The sequence below is a fragment of the Pholcus phalangioides genome, unplaced genomic scaffold (assembly GCF_987345545.1).
Source record: "Pholcus phalangioides strain wild (caught in Gottingen) unplaced genomic scaffold, Ppha-v1.0 ptg000015l_1, whole genome shotgun sequence".
Lineage (NCBI taxonomy): Eukaryota > Metazoa > Arthropoda > Arachnida > Araneae > Pholcidae > Pholcus > Pholcus phalangioides.
In genome coordinates this window covers 36,384,752-36,402,239 of record NW_028301608.1, presented here as the reverse complement: position 1 = coordinate 36,402,239, position 17,488 = coordinate 36,384,752, and the positions used below count along the sequence as shown (strand labels likewise).

The 17,488-nt window shown below is 38.0% G+C and overlaps 1 protein-coding gene across 1 annotated transcript in view; it reads right to left on the bottom strand.

The window, feature by feature from the left end:
* Positions 1-17,488, bottom strand: part of LOC149075934 (receptor-type tyrosine-protein phosphatase kappa-like) — a 193,151-nt gene that overhangs the window by 57,168 nt on the left and 118,495 nt on the right. Inside the window, exons 3-4 of the mRNA XM_089243447.1 lie at positions 10,710-10,797; positions 9,269-9,345 (exon numbers count right to left, since the gene is read on the bottom strand). Coding sequence (XP_089099573.1) covers positions 9,269-9,345; positions 10,710-10,797 — 165 coding nt within the window. The remainder of the gene's footprint in view (positions 1-9,268; positions 9,346-10,709; positions 10,798-17,488) is intronic.

Below are 17,488 nucleotides of genomic sequence, written 5' to 3'. Positions count from 1 at the left end.
CCAGCCTCCAATGAGGCTGCTGTGCGGTCGGGTGGGCATCGTGCTGGACTCTCGTCCAAAGGATCCAGGTTCGAACCCCGTTGACGGCACAGAGGTGGTCGGCTGAAGTTAGTTTTCTGTGGTTTTCCAGCTTCAATGGTCTCCCATTTCAAAAAGTCTCTCCGCAGAGAGCTGAACGATACTGACAAAACATGCAAATTCAAGCATTTCCATCTTTACTTCAGGAAATGGAAGCCAGATGGCAGAATGAACACGAAACAAGCGCAATTCGACAACATAAATACGTTAGGGCCAAGCATACACTCAGAACACACATTCCGGCATGTGCCGATTCGTTAGAAATTCCGTAGAGGAATGTGTACGAGGTGCATGTTCGATTAAGTATAGTAGTAGCCTACAATAAGAAGTCGCCCTACTTTCCGATCTTCCAATCCGTCTGGCAACACATCGATCGTAGAACAAAAGCAGTCACAACATATCAAGTGTTCTGGAAGCATATATTAGCCAAGGAACATTGGGACAAGCTGGGACAGTGTGTATCCAGCCTATGCCGCTTCTTTGCATCAGGGGAAGGCAAATATGCGCGAATGACTATTGGGCCACACACTCGTGTCAAGACTCGCCCAATACGTTCCAAGGTTCGTCATGGACATGTAGTGTGGATAGCTGCGCAATTGGCAATGGTCGTCAAATATTAGAGGCTGGAAGGTATTTTAAGGCTGGTCGCCTTCCTTCCCTCCCCATCTTATAATCCGTCTGTCCACACGTTGGTCGGAGAACGCCCTCACAACACGAGTAGTGTTCTGGAAAAACCGGTTCTGTTCCTGGCTAATATTCGCCAAAGAACATTGAGCCAGCCTATGCTGCTAGTGCTATATTTCAGAGAAAGGGAAGACAGTGATTGGAAACAAATATTCGCAAATGACTAGTGTTTATTTTTCTCTGGATTTATACGAATAAAATCCTCCAGAACCCAGATTTTGGTCCAGGAGATCGTGTTTAGTTACAAAAACTGTTAACAGATGGCGCTCTGCGCCGAAAACTCTTTCTCTGAAAGGAGTCTAAAACAAAAAAAATAATAAAGTCAAGCAGTCTTTGCAATGAGAACACAATTTTTTCAAAATGTTCACCCTTCGTAACAATGAGGTGGCGTAAACGAACAACGAAATTTGACATTACGTCTTGCAATGTCTCAATGGAAATGGAATCACATTCAACACCAATCAACGATTCAAGCTCATCCAGAGCAGCGGGATTGTTTCAATAGACAGTGTCTTTCAATGCGCCCCACAGAAAGAAGTCACAAGGGGTCAGATCGGGAGAATATGGAGGCCAATCTATTCCTGTGTCAGTAAATTTCGGATAATCTAACGCTTACTCTATTCTCAAAGTATTCATGAAGAAAGCGAAAAACTCTATCTGTACGATGTCGTCGAGCCCCATCTTGCATGAACCAGTCGATACCTGGTCGATCCGCCAACGCTAGATGTGTGCTGACATATTGTTCCAAAATTGTAACGTAACGTTCAGTAGTAATCGTTTCTCGCATGAAGAAGGGGCCGATAATGCCTCTGGCGCATACCGCAGCACATGCAGTAACTTTAGGCGAATGCGCTGGTTTCTCTTCACACAAATGAGGATTTTCGGAACCCCAAAATCTCCAGTTTTTATTTACGAATCCATTCAAGTGAAAATGTGCTTCATCTGTGAACCAGATGCAGCCCACATCAAGTCCTTCGTTGTCGATCATTGTGAGAATCTGATTCGCAAAGTCAACCCTTTGTCGAACAGCTTTCATGTGGGTATAGCCTGATGACTTTGGATTTTGTATGGAAGCATCCGTAGGCTATTTCTCAATATTTTTTGCGTGCTCGTGTACTTCAAACCAGTCTCTGATGCAATTCTTCGGATGCTTTTCCTAGGATTTTGCTGAACGATTCCAGAAACTTTGGCTGCATTTTCAGGATTGACTACAGTCTGCCTAGGTCCAACATTTCCCTTTCGATCATCATCCACGCTGCCAGTCCGTTCGAATTTGGCGAAGAGCATGCGAATGGTTTTCGCATCGGGTTTAACTGGAACATTGAATCGGTTTTGAAAACTGCACCTTGTTGCCGTAGGACTGTGATATTCCTAATCTGTGATATTCCAGTACCAAAAAAACACGTTGTTCAATGGAATGCGTACATTATTTCAATTTCTACACGCTAACCTCTTTTCACTATCCAACAGTCGTACTGATCGCTTTAGACTTCGAAGCACGTTTTAAAGGCTATTTATAGGTATCATTCCAATTACAGCGCCATCTGTTAACAGTTTTTGCAACTAAATTTTCGAAATTTCTGTGCAACATTCTTACAGTTTTGCTAATAAACATACCTTTTACCGCATAATTCTATTGATCTTTGTTGTAGAGATATTTAATTTTGAAATAAGGGCTTATTCGCTGATCACCCTGTAAGTTGTCTTCATTACCAAAAATCAATTGTCTTATTTTAGTTCTCTGTCGAACGCATAGAGAGCGCTAACTTTTGCAATGAAAAGTAAAAATCTTGATCGTTGTAATTGAATATAATTTTCATTTCATTTTGACGTCTGAGCTATTCCAAAGGGATTCATTAATGGTGATCCTTCATCAGTATCAAATATACAAACTATTCTAACGGTTGAAATGACAACTGAATTGTTCTCCACATAATAGAATACCCCTCTCTCTTGGTTCCAAAGTCGCCGAAAATGAGTTCGCATTTTCCAAAATTCGGATTAGCCTATACATTTATTCCGGATCTGTATAATTACTACAAATTGCATCTCAATCATTCCATAGGACAATAAGTTATCAATTAATAAATTTTATCATCAGTTTTGAAACTGTTTCCCAAATTAATAATTTGTGATTGTAGTAATTGGTCTCAGAGCTGCTACATTACTCCACTGTTCAGGATTCAGCATCACTGTAGAATTTTCTGACCATGTTCAAAGCCTGATTTAGTGAATTAGATCATGATCATCCGTTACGAAACTGTTTTGCAAAGTTTGCTTATCATTCTAATGCTATCAAGAAAATATGCTTTTTCATTAGCGTCTTACAATTTTCACTTCCCGATACTTTCCATACTCTTAATGACGATAAAAAGATTCAGATTTTGAATGGTACACCTTCGTCCATAGGTTGAACAGCATAATCGGTATTAAGTGGTACGCATTTTTGATGCGCTCCAGTTGATCAATGTTGAAATGGGTATTAGAAGAGTAGAGAAAAACTGAATATTCAAACTTTTACTTGTCTTTTAAGATTTGTTTTTTTCAACATTTTGGTCGAGAAAAGCGGTCTGAATTTTTCAAAACTGAATTTACTAATACAAAAATCATGATTTTTTCCCCTCCGACTTCGAATTATCCAAACATTCGAATAAAACAAGAAATTGTAACATTAAATTAGATGGAAAACTGAAGGGGAATTCGTAAAAGTTCGAATTAACCAAGTTCTACAGTATCTCGTGATGAACGGGGCTGTCTTTTTTTTTTTTTAAAGAGTATCATGGGCCCCCGGACAAAGTGATTTTTCCTGAGGTCTCCTGTATTAAGCTGATTAGAAATACCTTTCTACCGATCTACGTCTTTCTCTGGAAATTTTTAATTAGATCTCATTTTATGAGGCACCCACCCTCTCTCTCTTGAGGATCCCTGGCCGTGCTCAGGTAAGCTCATAGCACGACAGCATGACCCGATGGTACTGGTGCTGGAACCGTTGATATCCGTTTAAGCAGTGCCGACTGTATATACTGATGCGGTGCTTACGTCAAGTTTAGAACTATTTGTCTTTCCTCCCTGCGGGGCTTGCATTCAGAGAAATATGGCGCTCTCATTACTTTTAAATTTATGAAAAACCAATTCAAGTAAATGATTTATTTTCACCATGACCATGAGGTGATTTGTGCAAATATGAAACATGGACATTATCTTTCGAATGGTTCGCACATAAGCTTTCGGCATCTGCGGTAGATTCTTCGCAGGCCACAAAAAAGAATGAAAACACAAGTGTCAGGAAGAACTCGCAGAGCATTAATCCACGAGCTAAGAGTGTAGAAATGACGTCATTAGAGATGGAGGTCTTAAAAGCTTCGTTCATCTATCAGCCGCATTACAAACTAATTTTTTATTTTATTTTCCATTCTAAGCACTTACTCTATGTGTTCAGTAGAAATCGCCAAAGTAAACAACGCGACTCCGTGGTAAGGGCTTAAGTTCTGTTTTTCATCTCCGTACCTTATCAATGACTTCACTCTTCTCTCGTTATTGTGAGAAATTAGTGTTTTCCCGTAAAGAGTTGAGATCGTCTTTACGCTAATGTATAGTTCCAGGTTCTGTAAAAACGACATTTTTCTAAATCAGTGGGAAATTTCCCAGTACACTTTCAGTTGATCTAAGAATTTCGAGAGAGGTAAAGAGAAAAGAGCGGCAGCATTTAGTGAATTCCAAACACGTAAAGATATTTCAGCTATCAACTCTGATGCATTTTTCTGAGAAGATTTGCAGCTAAAATAATGCAATGGAAAAATATAAGCTTTCTCGAAAAACCCACTTGGAAAACTATTGGAAGTAACTGTAAAGAGATTTATAACGTTAGCGGCTATTTTCTCAACTTATCGACGTTCCTTGGAAGACTGCGATGATTTAGGCTACCGTGGGAATGCGAGATGCGATGTAATCGAATTTTTTTTTTTCATTTTCAAATTTTAGAAAATTCAATTCATTACTGAAAAGACACTTTTCTCAACATTACATAAATGTTTCGAACCCATCAGTTTCGTTTTTCAGGAATAAATAAATGAAAATTTCGATTAATATCGGGTGGCCGAAATTTTTTCACAATAAACTGTATCATTGTTCATGACACTTCTTTGAAATCAATATAAAATCAACCTATAAGAGTATGAGTGTGCGATCTAATGTCAAATGTGGTCACGATGAACAGTTCAATTGAAAAATAAAAAGTTTAGAATTTCTCACTCCAAGATAGTAATGCATAGATTGTATTAGGTCAAAATTTAATAAATGATTCAAACACGCAGCACGTAAGTAACTGAGACTATGCCTAAGTTCATGTTAGTAAATGCTTAAAGTTAAGTGCAAAGGGTTTTTTTTTCACGAAAACTCAACTGCCCCAACGGGGAGAATCGAACCCACGTCGTTTCACTTTCCAGGTGAACGCCCTAGACCAGCGTTTCCCAACCTTTTGAAGTTCGCGGCACCCTTGAGAATAACATTAAAAATTTGGGGCACCCTTCCTTGAAAACAGAATGAAGTTTACTACAACAAAAATCACTAAGTAAAAATACATCGCGGTAAGAGTTTTGCTCGATTAATCATTAAAGTGAAACTTGTAATTGATGCTTACAGAACAGGTACTTGAAATCAGGTTTTACAGTTGGCAACGAAACACGTAAACATGCCGTACATGGACAGCCATACCAAACTCAGACCAAAGCTCACATTGCTGAAACTGCCAGCAGATGGCGACTTATCTGATAAATCTGTCACACATGAGAGTAATTAATTCATCTTAATTTATTTTAAGACCTTAAATGGAGTGTAATATTTTTGATTCATCTCCATAATATCTTGCGGCACGCCTTAGACAATGTCGCGGCACCCTAAGGTGCCGGGCACATCGGTTGGGAAACACTGCCCTAGACCACTAGACTACAGAGGCAACGAATATCTCAATCTTTCCTTGGAGCTCGTGTGCGCTGAACGGGACCGTACATGGACGGTCGGACCAACTCAGGCCAAAGCTCACAATGCCTCCAGATGGCGACTTATCCGAGGAAAAATTGGGTGTATGGATAGCGGAGAGTGACATCATCCTCGGATAAATCGCCATCTAGTGGTATTGTCAGCAATTGTGAGCTTTGGCCTGAGTTAGGTCCTTGTACGGTCCCGTTCAGTGCACACGAGCTCCAAGGAAAGATTGAGATATTCGCTGCCTCTGTAGTCTAGGACTTTCATCCGGAAAGTGAAAAGACGTGGGTTCGATTCCCCGCAGAGGCAGTTGAATTTCTCTCTTTCCAAAAAAAAAAAAAATGTATCTTCGCTTCAGCCAGCTGTTAACAACCTCTGTATGGATAGCGGAGAGTGACGTCATTCGGATAAAGTTAAGTGTACAGTAATTCATATGGGGTTCCAGTTAGTGAAGTCATATCCTTATATACCCTTCGTGTTTTAATTCATTGGTGATAGAAACATACTTCCAATATGAGAAAGTATTCAAATAAGAGGGATTTATTATAGATAAAAATGTTTGTTAGTTACCCTACTAGTGAACGTATATTATATATTACGGTAAAAGTCCGAAGACTGATAAAACCTATATAGGATTTACCAAGGTGAGATGGTAAAAGCGCGAAAAAAACTTGTAAACGTTTTCATTTTTACTTTTACCAAGTCAAAGCACGTTTTTACTCAATCAGTTGATTATCACGTTTCCAGCATTCAATAATTAATAATTATAGTTGCTTAATAATTACAATTAGTTAATGAGTAACAAATTAATTAATTAAACCAACATGAACTTTTGAGTTCTTGACGCTAAATATGCCAGTAATAACTATCATACATTAATTAATTAATTGATTTGAAGTTAATATATACTGTTCGGACAAAATTAAAAAGCTCATTTTTAATGAATCAATTGACCATCATGAATTTATTAGTTCCCGACAATTAGTTATTTAATAATGAAAAGTCAATTAATGACCAATTATTTAGTTAATTCATTTAATTGATAAAATGAGGTAATGACAAAATAAGTTTCACTTAAATGCTAATAATTATTAATTAATAAGCGTCATTTGTTAGAAAGTTACTAAATAATTGTAATTTGTTAATTAACTTTCATTATTCAATAATTGGAATTATTAATAAATTAATAATTCCAATTACTGACCTCATTTTCAGGAACATTTTTTAGTTCATGATGGTTTATTTATTCATTAAAAACAGGCTTTGACTCGGCGAACGTCCGAAATGAAAACGTCTACAACTTTTTTTCGGGGTTTTACCAACTCGCCTTGATAAAACCTAGGTCTTACCGAATCCTAGGTTTCACTAGTCTTCTGGCTTTTACCGTAACATATACAATGAGATTACAATGTTCAACCTTTTTTCTATGGTTCCACGTTCTTAAGTTTTCAATCAGAAAGTTGTTGCCCTGTCCTTCCTGAGGACAAATAATTCATATTTGTTAATGCAATATTAGCTGAGATATTGTTGATTGAACATATAAAGAGAAATATCTCATACAAAAAGGAAAGTTTTAATAAACTTCAACTGCAGAGCATAGAGGAATGGAATTTTTCTGGAATATGTCCTTCAGTATATACTGTCTTTCTCCTCATTTTCAGGGTTTGCCAAATTCGAATATTTCGGACAGTATTGCAGTTAGAAACATGAATTTGTTTTTCTGGGCTTAGAAGATACAGGGTAACAACATTTGGATTGGAAGTTAGGGAATGATATCGTACGAAAATTCAAATTTTTTATCTCTTTACATATATGGTAACAAGTAAAATGCATGAAATATCTAAAATAGACACATTATTTGAATACTTTTTTGAATTGAAAGTATGTTTCTATCACCAACAGTTCAAAAGATAAAGGGTGTAAAAGTTTATCGCTTTACACCCTATATACGGAAACTGTAAGCATCAAATTTGTGCTGCTAATGTTTCACGATACTGTGCCCTTTATACTTAGAGAAATTTTCATTACAGTTTTATAAATTCATGATATAGTTTATTAAATGTAGTTAAATGATTTATTAAAAATATATGTATGATATAACTGAGTTAATAAAAATTCTCGACCACCGAAAGCTGCGTTTTACTGTACAAACAACATTTTCATACGACACAATCGAGATTGATTTTAAGCCGGGTTTTCTAGGGCAGTGGTTCTCAACCTTTGAAGGACCGCGGCCCGGTAGGATTCTTTTTTCTGAGTGAAAGTCCCGGTCATAAACACGACTAATGGAAAACGAACAGGGATATATATATGAAATGATGAATCACTGACGGCCCTGTTCGACTCTTGCCAGGTCCCGGTACCGGACCGCGGCCTGGCGATTGAGAAACACTGTTCTAGGGAGCTGGTTTTTTCAGCGCAAAGCGTGAACCGCGTGTCGGCAGAAACATGTAGAGCAGGTTTCAACAGCGCGCGCAGCGTGAAAACTGATTGGTAAAAAAAACCTGAATTTCAGGTTTTTAACCAATCAGCGTTTTCATGCTGCACACGACGCAGAAATTCTACTTCTAGGAAAACCCGGCTTTAATCACGTTAAGCGTTTGTGTTTTCCTAGCGTGGCGCATCAGATCAGGGCGGCTATATAGTATAAGGCCCTGGCATTTAAGAGCCAGCTATTCTGCATGCTCCGATTTGAAGGGAAGGGAAAGAAAACACAACAAAAATGAAGAAGATCGGTGAAACGCGTGGTGAGAGAAGCAGACGGCCAATCACTTTCGACGTAAAGCACTGTGCATATTACGCTTTGTAGGAAAACAGCCATTCGTTCTTTCGTTCGAACCGACCACCACTCCAGTCTATCGCCACGGGCAATTTACTACCGACTGAGTTGTGACGGAAGTGTGAGTATGCGTACACCTAACAAACACCATCTAAAGCGGAAGGCCTTCGCGTGAAGTTCGTGACGTCACTGAAAAAGGTCATCTCACCTATAGCCACGGGCAATTTACTACCGACTGAGCTGTGACGGAAGTGTGAGTATGCGTACCTAACCAACACCATCTAAAGCGGAAGGCCTTCGCATGAAGTTCGTGACATCAGTGAAAAAGGTCATCTCACCTATAGCCATTGGACATAGCAGGCCGACGCATGCGCCTATCTTTACCCTTTTTTGTAGTATATCCAATGACTGTAGGTGAGACGACTTTCTTTAGTGACGTCACGAGTATATATACTGTTGTTTGCCGATTGCTCTCTGTGGTGAGACTTTTTAACGGGGAGATAAAAGAAAACCAACGCCTCAAACAGTCATACTGCTTTACTTATTGTATGGCGTGTCGCACTGGGTGATTCATGTTGCACGCGGCTCCTAAGAAAACTCGGTTTTTACGTAAAGTTTTGAAATAAAGTTCGGAATTTTTGGCAAACAATGCATACATAAAAAAAATGTTAAAATATAATACGTTTTAATATCTTCGCTGTTTCTAAAGTTCAAAAATGACTCTCTCACGAGTAATTTACTTACGTCTATAAAGGAAGCATTGATATAATCCGAGTCTGGAATACCAGGTAGCGCCTCGAGCACGACTCTGTTGTAGTCGTCTGCAATAATAAGAACAATTCTAATTTTCTAGACATAGCATGTTTTTCTAAATTAAATTTGTCTGATATTTACATGTACAGAAGAATAGATATACCCAGCATATCATTACGTCTGCAATTTGAGTTTGTGATATACAATGGCTTCTAACACGTATACGCCATTTCTGTCTCCATCCTCGTACTTTTTTTCAGTAAATTAATAGTAATCATCATAAAGTATGAGGCAATTTCCGTATTGCAACTACACTCACACATACATGATAGGAGTATAAACAGATAATTTTCTCATATAAAAATGTAGACTCATCATGGGATACATGTGTTTTAATGTCGTAATGAACTAACATAAATTATAACTTCGGTCTGTTGTATGAATACATTGAATATATCCCACGAAGTAATTGATGAGAGGAAAACATTAATTGTCTCGCCGATGTCATTATCATTAAGGCAAATAATAGATGCTAACATTTGCGCTTCATGTAAAGTGCTGTAAAATTCACCTGTGATGATAGCACTTCCGTTAAATTATGAGTGAGAGATATACAGGGTGTTCCACAAATTCGTAAATACAGTCGAATCCCGTTATAGGAAAGATCTTGTTTTAACGAAAATTTTTAATTTTTCAGATTAGTTAATTTAGTTTTTAATTTTGATAAGCACTGAATGACAAAAAACCGTAAATGATTCGTAACTTTCCCGAAATGATGCACTAACTTTGTGCAATACTTACAAGCATTTTATGAGCATAGCCTATATTCACGAAAATATATATCTTTTCTATAAAAATTCCACTTTTCACCACCTGTTTTTTTACTTACAACATGGAGTTCTCAACCAATTTGTATGAAATTCACAGATAACCTGGTGCTATACATGAGATACCATGCACGGAAATTAAGAATTTGGTAATTTCTTATTTAATGAGTTATGAGTGTAAAAGCATAGACAGGACCGAAAATTTTCAGAACGATTTGCTCTATTTATCTAGAAATTCGAGAAAATTTTTAAACTCCAAAAAGGAGAGACTTTTGGAAACATAGTGTATTTCGAGAAATACGGTAATCCCTCCAACCAATTGCCATTTTATGTAAATTTCATTATGGCAGATGACAGTTCCAATTTTTTTTGATATTTCTTGTATTTTATTCAATTTTTATCGCATACATCGTGTAACACCCTACATACGTAGCTATAATGATACTTCCTAAATTAATACGTGATTATTATTTGATTCTCGGCATCCATATTGAAACGTGGATAACAAGTTAATGATACTTATCGTAATGGATCCTTCAGCGATGATGGTTTTGATGGTATTAAATTAAAAAGAGTATACTGTACTGTATCAGAAATGAACTGACATGGAATCATTTTCTTATAGCTGTTTTTCGGCTCATTGGCTTCTTTTGTGGCGTGCCGACAGCTGTGGCTTTCACCTCTTGTCGCCATCTAATGAGATAAAACGAGAGAGAAGCAATCAATGAAAAATTTTTTAAATGAAAATTAAAAGAAATGAAAAAGTAAAATAAAAATTATTAATTTTTTTTCAGCAGATATACAGTGTCCTGTAAGTCGTATATATAGGTATGGTTCTAATTCAAAAAGTTCTCAAAATGTGTTCAAAAATAACCCTGCACCAATTTTGAGCTTGGAAATACAGTGTGTCACAAAATGAAAAACCAGGTTTTTACGGTCCCACTGTCCTCTAACTTCCAATAAAAATATTGTTGCCCTGTCTCTTCTGAAACCCCCTCCCCCCCAGAAAAAAAGAAAAGAAATCCCCTCTACAAATACACTGCTCAAAACAATTAGGGGAGCAAGCAAAAAAGTGAAGAAAACCGTGCGAGACAGCCACGTATTGGCATACAATGTATAGTACACGCGCATCAATGCGCAATACAGAAAAAAGACGTAAAAAAATTTGGAATTAAGCTTTAATTCTTTGAAAATATGGAAAAAACATGAAAAGATGATTTAGGGCAACAATTTGGTCACATGTAAACGATAAAAAAAAAAGTACTGTTTAGACATGATGCATGAGTTTTAATAGGGCGTGTGGTCTCCTCGAACAGCTAAGACTGCTGCACACCTGTTTGCCATGGATGCGATGAGATTATCGATCAGACTTTGGGGAATACTGTTCCACTCCTCAAGAAGTGCAATCTGCAAGTCTCGGACAGTAACAGGCGGCCTTGGTCGCGCAGCAATGCGTCGTCCGAGCATGTCCCAAACATGCTCGATTGAATTCAGGTCAGGAGAGCACGCTGGCCATTCCATACGCTGTATTGTTTCAGCTTCAAGCATGTTCCCCACCAGACGAGCTCTATGCGGTCGGGCATTATCATCCTGGAAAACAAAGGAATCTCCAATGGCTCCAGCGTAAGGGATGACATGAGGTCGCAGTATCTCGTCTGCATACCTTCGGGCCGTCAAAGTGCCATTCCTAATGATATGCAGGTCCGTACGTCCGCCTATGCTGATTCCACCCCATACCATCCAACCAGCTCGTCTGTATTGTGACCTTTCACGAACGAATGCGGGGTTATTTCGAGTGCCCCTGTCCCTCCATACCAGAACACGTCGGGTGTCACACTCCAGACTGAATCGGGACTCGTCTGTAAACAGCACTTGGCTCCAATGATGTTGCTCCCAATCTCGATGTCCAGCAGCCCATCTTCTTCGGGCCGCACGGTGGCTTGGGGTCAACGGAATGCAGACCATTGGCCTACGTGCATAGAGCCCTCCCTCATGAAGCCGATTACGTACTGTTTGGCTGGACACCCTTCGTCCTGTTGCCAAGGGCAACCGTCTTTGCAGCTGCGTAGCATTCTCTGTTCTGTTTCGACGGGCTGTTAACCGTACATACCGGTCATCAGTTGCTGTAGTGGCGCGTGACCGACCTTGCCCTGGTCGACGTCTAACATTTCCTGTTTCTTGGAATCGATTCCACAGCCTTGCAACAACACTTCTGGGGACTCCAACAGCGTCCGCGACTCTACGTTGTGTTTGCCCGGATTCCAGTCTGCCTATAACACGCCATGCCATGGATTCCGGTAAATCACGGTAAAATTCCTAAAAAAAAAACACAGTTACGGCAATAAAACAGACGTTTCTGCAACATCCCGATTTCTGCCCTTATCTCCTTTTTCTGGTTTTTGACGTCATGAACTTTGATTTGCATATGAAGTTTTCTTCTTCCGTTTCCTGCTAGGCTTTAAATTATGGATGATTCATTTTATGATACTTATCGGTATACATCTTTGCGTAATTTTGTTAAAACCATGTGCTCCCCTAATTGTTTTGAGCAGTGTACAATATTCGCTTAGATTAGTGATTGTTAATGCCCCCTAGGGGGTGGTAAAAGCTACGGGTATAACAAAGGATTCTATGGGTTAGATTGCGTTGGGGGGGGGGGAGGGCGATGGGAGAAAAGTATTTCTAAAGAAGGGGGAGATGGGACAAAAAAAGGTTGGGAAACTATGGCTTATATAGATATTTGAATTTAAAAAAATCAGATAAAATTCGGCAAAGAACAACATAAACCGACGTACAACATTTCTTTACCTCATTTATGCTGTTCATTCCCAACTTTTACTCGGATTTTGAATTCAAAAATATCTCAGCGAATAACGTTTGTTTAAAAAAATTTTCAGTTCACGAAAAATTAATAAAAATTAAACCTTAAAAACTAAAACATAACTTTGAACTTGAAATTAAAAATATAGAAAAAAAATTAAAATTTCTTCTTATTATTATTGATAATCATTATAAAAGCAATCGCATCAAAAAAATACACGATTAATCAAAAAAAAATTTCCTTTTTCGATTAATATTACCAATCTAATTTCTCTCTAAATCCAAAACTTAATTTTCAAAACTCATTCACGATCGTAACAAATTTTAAAATTACTCTCATTAGAAGATACGATATTTGTTTTTTCCTCTCTTTTATGAGCAAAGCAAATATCTTAGAAAAATTTGGAATTCTTTAAAAAAACGTATTATCTCTCTCTCTCTCTCTCTAAAACATGATGTATTCTATAAATGTAGGTCATTACGGAGATTCGCTTTTCAAGAGGAAAATCTCAGCGCATTTTCACTGAGAAAAGAAATCAATGGGGGGAAAAAAAATCACTTTTTTTTGTCTGTTATTTCGAAACAGAATCATCGTTAAAAAGAGAAGCATTATATCTGATCACCTTAGCAACAAACTGTATGGGGATACATACAAACAAACATCATGAAATCGACGCGGAAATGCGTCGATATGTGATATGGCATAATACTATTTTATTTTTCTTCTCTCAGTGTATTTGCATAGGTGTTGTAAATTTAGGAGAGCGAGGGGTCACTTTATTGATTTGAAACCGCGTCGCGGGTCACTCAATTAATTAAGTGATCTGGAACATCCCCGCAGGTTACTTAAGTGATCTGTAGATATGCCGTGGGCTATTCAAGTGATCTGAGAACGTGCCGGGGTGAGTCGTGAATGCATCGAGGGACACTTAAGTGATCTAAAAATATGTCACGGGCCTCTTAAGTGTTCTGGAACTGCGCTGCAGGTCACTCTAGCGATCTGTTAATGTGCCGCGGTGATTTGTGAAGATCAGATCCTTCGGGGTCAATTAATTTAAGTGATCTAAAAATATGTCACGGGCCACGTAAGTGTTCTGGAACCAAGTGTTGTTTACAGTCAAAAATTTTCCAACTAGATTTTTCATCAAACACAATTAGAAACCGCGTTTAAAACAATCAGAATTAATTTTAGTATTTTCATAGATGACCATACGTCCCATATTTCTCGGGACATTCTCTTATTTTCGCGTAATTTGTTAATAGATTAATACTACTAAACCACACATATACCTCGTCCATATTCCACTGCGGAAGTTCTAAAGAATTGGTACAGGTTGGAATGTGTGTGTACGTATAGTGAACCTTCCGTGAAGTTTATTTTTTGTGTAATGCTTGTTATAGTGCTGCCATCTACCACGCATTTTTCGAACTATGAGTGAAGTGTATTGTTTGAAGATTTTACCGTTGCAGGCCTGCTGCGCTCTGCGGCGAGACTTTTTACTGAGGAGATCGGCTTTCATTCGTACCTCGAAGTTGGGAACCACAGAAAACCAACTTCAGCCGACCATCACTGCGGAATAATAGACTACTACTGGTGCACAGAAACTTTTTTTTTGGAAAAGACTAAGAAAAACAACTAGATGGGTATTTTTACCTAACTAAATGGCCGAAAAAAAAAGACCAGATCTAGCTGGAAACACTGTCTGGAATTGTGCCGCGATGATCTGTAAAAATACGACGGGTCGCTTAAAAGATCTGGGAATGTGCCGGGGTGGAACTAAATGATCTGGAAGCGTGCCGTGGTGATCTGTAAATATGCCACGGGTCAATTAAGTGTTCTGTGAACGTCCCGCATGACACTTGAATGATCTGAAGCGGTTACCAAACAAGCTCAAGTGATCTGGAACACTGCTGCAGGCTACTTAAGTGATCAGGAAATGTGCTGCTTAGTTCATTTTTACAAAATTAGATTTGAGGTCACGGACCACGTAAGATAAGTTCCAGGGCCACATTCGCCCACAACCGGTGGGTTTAGCATTCATGGTGTATTAGAGTGGAAAAGACACGGATGCAGAAATTTCATGACGTTACGCGTCCCTTATCATGATTTTTTTTTTTTTGAGAAGAGTGGACGTGGTCCACAGGACCTTGTCTGCCCACGGCAAAGGGCTCATTAGAGCCACTAGATGATATGTGACCCAACATCTGGACTGATCACAGCAACACGAAGTGCTTTCCCGAAAACACCAAGTCGAGAAGAACAAACGTGGTACAGGATCTGGCCTTGCCACGATAAACAACAAAGGGCTTTCACCAGAGCTACAAAGCCATAGACTCGGGAATTTTTGATATCTGTAACTTATACAATTATTTAATTTTTAAAATTTTTAAAAATTTGTAACTTTCTTTTGTAAAACGTGTTTTACGTTCGTGTGTGCAGTACATTTGACACGTTTAAAAAGAAATACGATAAAAATATTGGGATAAATCGAGAATCTGTCAATGCTTAGATGCGACAACCGTAGTTTTTTTTAAGGCCAGTATAATTAAATTTTGTTATAATTATTGGTTTTTAGTGCTCTTATTGTGTTGCTGTATTTTTGATATACAGGGTGTCCTAGAATTGCTGATTTCAATTTATAAAATGTTCAAAATGCGTTCAAAAATTACCCTGTACTAGTTTTGATTGAAAAAAATACAGTGTGTCACAAAATAAAAAAAAAATCTAAATTTTTGTCCTCATATTCTATAACTTCCAATGAGAAAGTTGTTTCCCTGTCTCTCGTGAGGCCAAAAAAGAAAAAAAAATTCCACGTTTCCGAGTGCAATATTCACTAAGATATTTTTATTCAAAAATTGAAGAAAAGTTATGAAAGAACAGCAAAAACTAACGGGCAATGCTCTTTTCCCTCTCATTTATGCTCTCTTTCTTTCTTTTTTTTTTCTTTCAAACCGAGCACAACTCAGGCCTATCGCTATCTATGGGCAATTTACTACCTATTGAGTTGTGCCGGAAGTGTAAGTGTACGTACCTAACCGTCTGAATGCGTATCTAGTGTTGTGTCTGATTTTTCAGTGCTGCCATCTATATTTTAGAAGTGAAGTGAGTGATGTGTTATGATTGAGTTAGATTTGTATCGTTTGTAATTCTGTTGCTCTCTATGACGAGACTTTTTAAAGAGGAGACCGGCTCGCATTCACGTCTTGAAGTTGGGAACCACAAAAACCAACTTCAGCAGACCAACACTGAGGCGAATGTGGGGTTCGAACCCAGAACCTCGCGATGCGAGTTTGTCCCTCATTTATGCTGTCTTTCCCCAACTTTTCTCAGAATTTTAAATCCGAATATCTCCGAGAATATACAACTTAGAAACCTGGATTTTTTACCCCATTGGCCTCAGGAGAGACAGGGCAACAACTTTCCCATTGGAAGTAAAAGAATGTGGGGGGGGCGTATAAAAATTTAGATTTTTTTTTCATTTTGTTACATGCTATATTTCCACTCTCAAAACTGGTACAGAGTAATTTCTGTTCGCCGTTTGAGCATTTTTTGAACTGGAATCATACCTCTATGACTAACGGTTGATGAGACAAAAGCCGCATTAGCACTTACAGAACACCATGTATCAGTGCCGTAACTACCCATTCCTGTGCGCTGTGCAAGAATATTCATCCAGACCCCATCTGGCCCATTCTGGGGTTCCCTTCCAAGCGGGGCTTGTGCGGGTGGATGTATTGCACCTGTCTAGTTATAGCACCGCCCTGTATAATCGACATCCATATTTTTATGGCCATCTTTTTGTCAGCCACCTCGTTGGGCATTTTGTGTGTCGTGGCCTTTATTTATTTATTTTTTAAAATTAAATTACCTTTATTCAATCAAATTCACTGAAACACATGTTCAAATTTGAAAAAAAAACACAATACAATATAATGTATAATGCGATGCGATATATCTAAACATATGCAAGTGTATCGATATATATATGAGTTGTCGAGGGTTAATTATACCCGTACGGACACCCAATCAATGAAATTAATGATCATATAGTCAAAACAATTTTCACAGTCGTATATAATGCACATGTTAATAATAGCCATAAACATAAAGCGGAAATTTTAATTTAAGTACCGTATTCGCATAATCCCGTGATATACATTAAAAAATAGTCTTCAATGATAGCAGCAATGTAACTAAATAATTCCTTTTTAGAATATGAAGCTATATTTGTTAATTCAAATGGCAAGGCATTGTAAATTTTGGGAGCTCTAAATAGACGAAGTGTTTTTTAAATATCTCTTTTCTATGTGAAGGGATTTCAAATATTTCACCAGGTCTTCTCATAGAAATGAATTTTTTAGGAGAGCATAAATTCTTATTTTTATGAAGTGTCAATATCGATTTGTTGACAACCAAGTGTCTTAAACCCAAGATGTCTTTGACGGTAGCACCAAAAGTCAAAGCCGAATGATTTAAAAGTTTAAGAAATCTATTTTGAGAGGTTATGATAGGAATCACATCCCCAAGTTGTTATTCTATATTGTAATGAAGATTGTATCCATG